Genomic DNA, 4,928 nt, shown 5'->3' on the forward strand with positions numbered 1-4,928 from the left:
ACATTCCTGGGAATGGTAAATCTGTCAAGTTTCCACGATTTAAAGCACTGATGAAGAAAGCTCTGTTTTCTTCCATAGATCTTGGTATTACTTACAAAATGTAATGAATAGCATATCTGTAGACAGCTCTTTTGTTGACTTAAGATTGAAATGACTGATGCTGTGCATGCTCAAGCTGTGCCCCACTGAGCACAGCTGGTACAACAGTCAGACTTTAGTGTTCACAGAACCCTGCATCAGCCTTGCAAATCAACACAACTTCCCCAGGAACTGTGAGCCACAGAATCAAGGCCCAGATATTAATTAAAGTTCAAAATTCCCATCAGGTTAAGCACCAATAAATAACTGACTCTCATCTACCCTCTTCAGCACATGTACAAAGCAAAGCAGAGTGATGCAGTTCCTAGTAATTTCTGTTTACTGTAAGGCTCTGTTTGAAAGCTTTGGATGCAGGAATCTCCAGAACTCAAAACAGAAGTTGTGAGTTCTTTTAGCTGAACACCTTCTTCAGAGAATGAGTAACTTCTACTTGCATTCCACTCCTGTTTACATACAGCGGGTTTCAGACCCTTCTCAGTCCCTCACTCATGTAATATAGATGATAAAAAATGCACAAACCTCCACATCACACACAGTGTGCATGCAGGTATGCAAATAGCTACTAACTTCTTCAGATGGATGCAATTTGCACTTAGACTGAATTCCATTCCATTTGCCTGTCTGGAGTATCTTTAATGAAGTACATCACAGAAAGGAAGGGCAGTCAGCAACCATTTGGACTAAGGCTGAGTTATGCAAGAATTTCTGTAGTTATTTTCCACTATCTCATTCTTACATCAGCACTTGGTAAAAAACTTCCACATCTCAAATCAGAGCCAAAGTCAAAGTAGGAAAGCCCAGGAGTTGCACTGCCATTGTCAGCAAACACAATGCTGGGGGGTAAAAGCACTGATAAGGATCAAGGAAAGTGTTATTTTTAAAAACTCTGTTGTACTGTTAGTTGCTAACTATGGCAGCTTTGTTAGAACTTAGGTTGCAGAAGTATCACTTAAATCTCATTTCTGATAATGGCCATTTCAGCTGAGTTTTTGTGATCACTCACAAGGGTTTGGGATACTCCCAACTCCATACCTTCAGAAATACTCCTGTTCTAGTAAACACTCTACTACTGAAAACTAATTCTTTTATTGTGAAATTTGTGTAAGACAACTTTTAAACCATCACTGAAAAAACCTTACAACTATTTACAATCATGACAAATTAAAAGTCTAAACTTAAGAGGCAAATCTCAACTCTCACACTACACTGAGAAAAAGGAACAAATTACATTGCTTGATTTGTAGCTCCAGAGTTCAAAAATCCTGAATAATTTAGAAGTAGGTCAGAGACAGGACAGATTTAATGGATTCTTGAAATCTTATTCTCAAATTATTCACAAAAAATCCACTGCTGTTATTAATATTTATTTTCATATTGGGAGAGAAGTGTTGGTGAATCTTCCTTTTAAAGCTTAACCAGTCTGCATTTCAGTCATTATTTAGTGCAATAACCTCGAGCTGAGCTCATCTGCTGCTATTTTAAAGTATAAACATCCAGATCTTTTGAAACTACAAAATAGAGTTATTTGGATTTTTTAAGTGGGTTATAATTAATTCAATATACATTGAAATCTTACCAGAGTCGATTTGATGCCAACACTTTCAGCTGCCTGAAAAGCCAAAGTGAAATTTCTTCTCTGCATAAGATATAAAAACATGTTAGAAAACAAGGAAATACTATTTCAAACACAACAAAATGGTCTTAAGAATGTTCATAATAATGCTACTACTTAAACTTCAAATGGAGTATATAATTAGACTACAGTCTTTTTAAAGAGCCATAGGAATGAATGTGTTTTAATATCATCCAAAAATTTATAAAAAATTTTATTAATTGTCTGTTCAGAAGATAGTGCTGAATATCATTGTCAGCAAAGAACAACTGAGTTATAAAACACTAAAAAAAGAGATTATTGTCTGAAAAGCATTAAAAAAATCTCTTCATGCATTAATGAAATAATCTTTTGTTTTTAGGATCTATTATCATTGATTGTACATCCTGGGCTAATCAGTAGGTAGGAACTGTGGCAGACCAGAATACAAAGAGATGATTTGGAAATCCTAGTAACACTGAGGTTTTTAGAACTGAAATTAGTTCACTTGTCTTTATTAACTCATGTTAACCAAAGCAGTGCAGTCCTGGGAATTGAATTTTTAATGTCTTACCTTGTCCTGGCTGTTCAGCTCTTGATAGGGAATATGGGCTGGGAGGTAAGTGTGGAGAACTGCACAGAAAGCCAGGCCATCATTCCAGCTGCTGCTGAAGTTTGTGATGTCAATATTCTGGAAAGGAAAAAAAATAAAAGCAATATTAAAATTGTAATCTAACAATTATTACATGCTACCAATTCATCAATACTTCATTTTAATACCTTCAAAGAAATTAGCACAGAAAGTGGACAGCCCAGTATCAAAGTCCTGTGGCAAGAACTGCACTACTAACAGAGGAAAACAAAATAATGGAGTGATAAGAAAGTTATTTTATACATTAATTTCTGATAATATTAAGTCCTCCTTCAAAAAAAGTGCAAAATGTGTGCTTGTGTGTGTGTTAAAAGCTGTAAAATGTTGTGCTAGAGAAGGTAATGCATTTGGTGCAACTGTGCCACAAACACAAATTTAAGTGAGAATTTCACTCAGTTTTTCAGAGGCATGGGAAAAAGACATTTTTGTGAGGGCCAGAGATTCACACTGGAGATACTAAATTAGTGTTTCTACTGAAACAAACAGCCAAATCAACCTGGATTAAACAAAACCAACTGAAACCCAAACCTAGTGTAATATCTATGGAAGTGTTTCCATCCCCAGGATCCAGAGGATGACACAGCTGTACCTGCACCAGGGGGTCCCACAGCTCCATCTTGCTGCCCACCCTGATGTTGTACAGCACAACCCCAAGACAGAAAAGCAAAAGAGTCAAAGATGTGTACCCCAAATCCCCGATCAGACAATGTGCTCCTATCTCTGCTCATGTTCATTCTATTTTCTGCTTCTACTACATTTATATTCAGACAAAATTTCTAAATGATAAGGGAAAGTATTTTCTCTCTTAAACCATTTCTCTATAGAAACTGATGTGAACAAGATGACAAACAAAAGTTAACTTTCATTTGGAAATAAAGATGTTCCAGCACATTTAGTGCTGACAGTAGCAGAGAATCTTTACGATTGAAACTGAAATTGAAAACTGCTGTCTTGCACTCTTGATCTTTTAGTTCCCGTAGGAAACTCAGTGGCACTGGTAAATGCATCTCCTGAGACTGTATAAATTATTGTAGAGTCAGCCCAGTCCAAAAGAGTTATGAACAAGATGCCTCAGTGACCTTTTAAATGAGTGTATATTTGGCTGTTGGCAGTCAAACAAGGTTAGAGAGGCTAAGTGGATAGCAGTCAGTTTAAACTTTAATTAGGCAACAACCAGTAACAACAATATATCATGTACCTTTTACACTTTCATGGAGAAATATAAACATGCTTTAATATCTAACCCACTTAACTGGGCTCAAGTAGAAGTATTGTATTTGCAGGGAAATGCCCCCATGAAGGCAGGAATGATGCATCTGACTCCATGTTCTCAGAAGGCAAATTTATTACTTCATAATACTATATTATATTAAAGAATACTATACTAAACTATGCTAAAGAATATAGAAAAGATACTTACTCAATGTTAATAAGATAATAAGAACTCGTAACTCTTTCTAGAGTCTCAAAACAGCTTGGCCAATGAGTCAAAGCAACTCACACCAGAATTTAATGAAACAATCACCTTTGGGTAAAAAAATCTCTAAACACACTCCAAAGGAGCAAAATACAAGAGAAGCAAATGAGACTAAGAATTGTTTTCCTTTTCTCTGAGGCTTCTCAGCTTCCCAGGGAAAAAATCCTAAATGAAAGAATTTTTTCAAAAAATGTAAATGCTACACAGAAGTTTATTTAGTTTTCGAAGTTTTAACAGCAGAAACTAAAACCTCCAGTGACAGAAGTGCAGGATCACAATCACCTGAGCCAATCTTTCACCTGACAGCAATTTAGTCATCAGCAGCAGCAGCTGTCTTGGACAAGACCCTGAAACTGGTTATTGCTGAGGCAGAGAACTCCACCCAGAGCCAGTGCTCTGTGCCAGGCAGCCCAGGCCACTTGGACTTCAAATGAACAACAGCCACAATCTCCTCTGACAGAGGAAAAAAACAAAACTCTGGGCAATTTCTAGAAGAATGTGAGGAAAATCTGGGTTTCCTGCTCAGCTCCAGCCCTTGTGCTGTGCAGTGGCCCTGGGCTCAGGCTCAGTGTACGTGCTGGGGCTCACAGCGCCCGCGGCCGGAGCCCCCCGGGCTGTGGGAACTGCTCTGCTCACAGCTTCCTCCAGCCACAGGCTGGGAAATCTCAACACCAAAAGGGAAAAAAATAAAGGGAGAAAAAAAAAAAGCTCTTTTTTCCTCAAGAGAGACAGGAAATTGGACTTAAATTTATGCCCGGTTAAAGCTTTCTTAATGTTACTTAAATTAAGGAAACATATGCAACACATAAGATGAGGTTTTAAGGGAAAAAAGGGAAAAAATGTCAGATTGTTAAAAGCAAATAAATTTCTACATGTGTCCATTTACAGAAGTCACTTTTTGGGAAGTTCTCTCCTCCTACCCTGTACCCAATAAGGCCTCAGGCTCACATCTGTGTCAGTAAGAGGGATAAAGGCAGGGAGAGGGGCTTTTTCTGTCACAGACTTGTGTGGCAAGCTGGCTGTAAAAATCAGGTGTGAATGATCCTGTGTGCTTTGCTATACAATCCACTGAGGGAGAAAAACTCAAAGCTGGTTTTCACCTCTCAGCT

At 37.7% G+C, this 4,928-nt stretch overlaps 1 protein-coding gene across 4 annotated transcripts in view; it reads right to left on the minus strand.

Moving 5' to 3' along the window:
- The window catches only part of SPECC1L (sperm antigen with calponin homology and coiled-coil domains 1 like), a 50,111-nt gene that overhangs the window by 7,131 nt on the left and 38,052 nt on the right, over positions 1-4,928 (minus strand). For all 4 annotated transcript variants that reach the window (XM_031063177.1, XM_031063174.1, XM_031063176.1 and 1 more), the window contains 2 exons: positions 2,265-2,381; positions 1,676-1,735 (listed from right to left, as the gene is read on the minus strand). In XM_031063177.1, coding sequence (XP_030919037.1) covers positions 1,676-1,735; positions 2,265-2,381 — 177 coding nt within the window. The remainder of the gene's footprint in view (positions 1-1,675; positions 1,736-2,264; positions 2,382-4,928) is intronic.

This window comes from Geospiza fortis, unplaced genomic scaffold, assembly GCF_000277835.1.
Source record: "Geospiza fortis unplaced genomic scaffold, GeoFor_1.0 scaffold31, whole genome shotgun sequence".
Classification (NCBI taxonomy): domain Eukaryota; kingdom Metazoa; phylum Chordata; class Aves; order Passeriformes; family Thraupidae; genus Geospiza; species Geospiza fortis.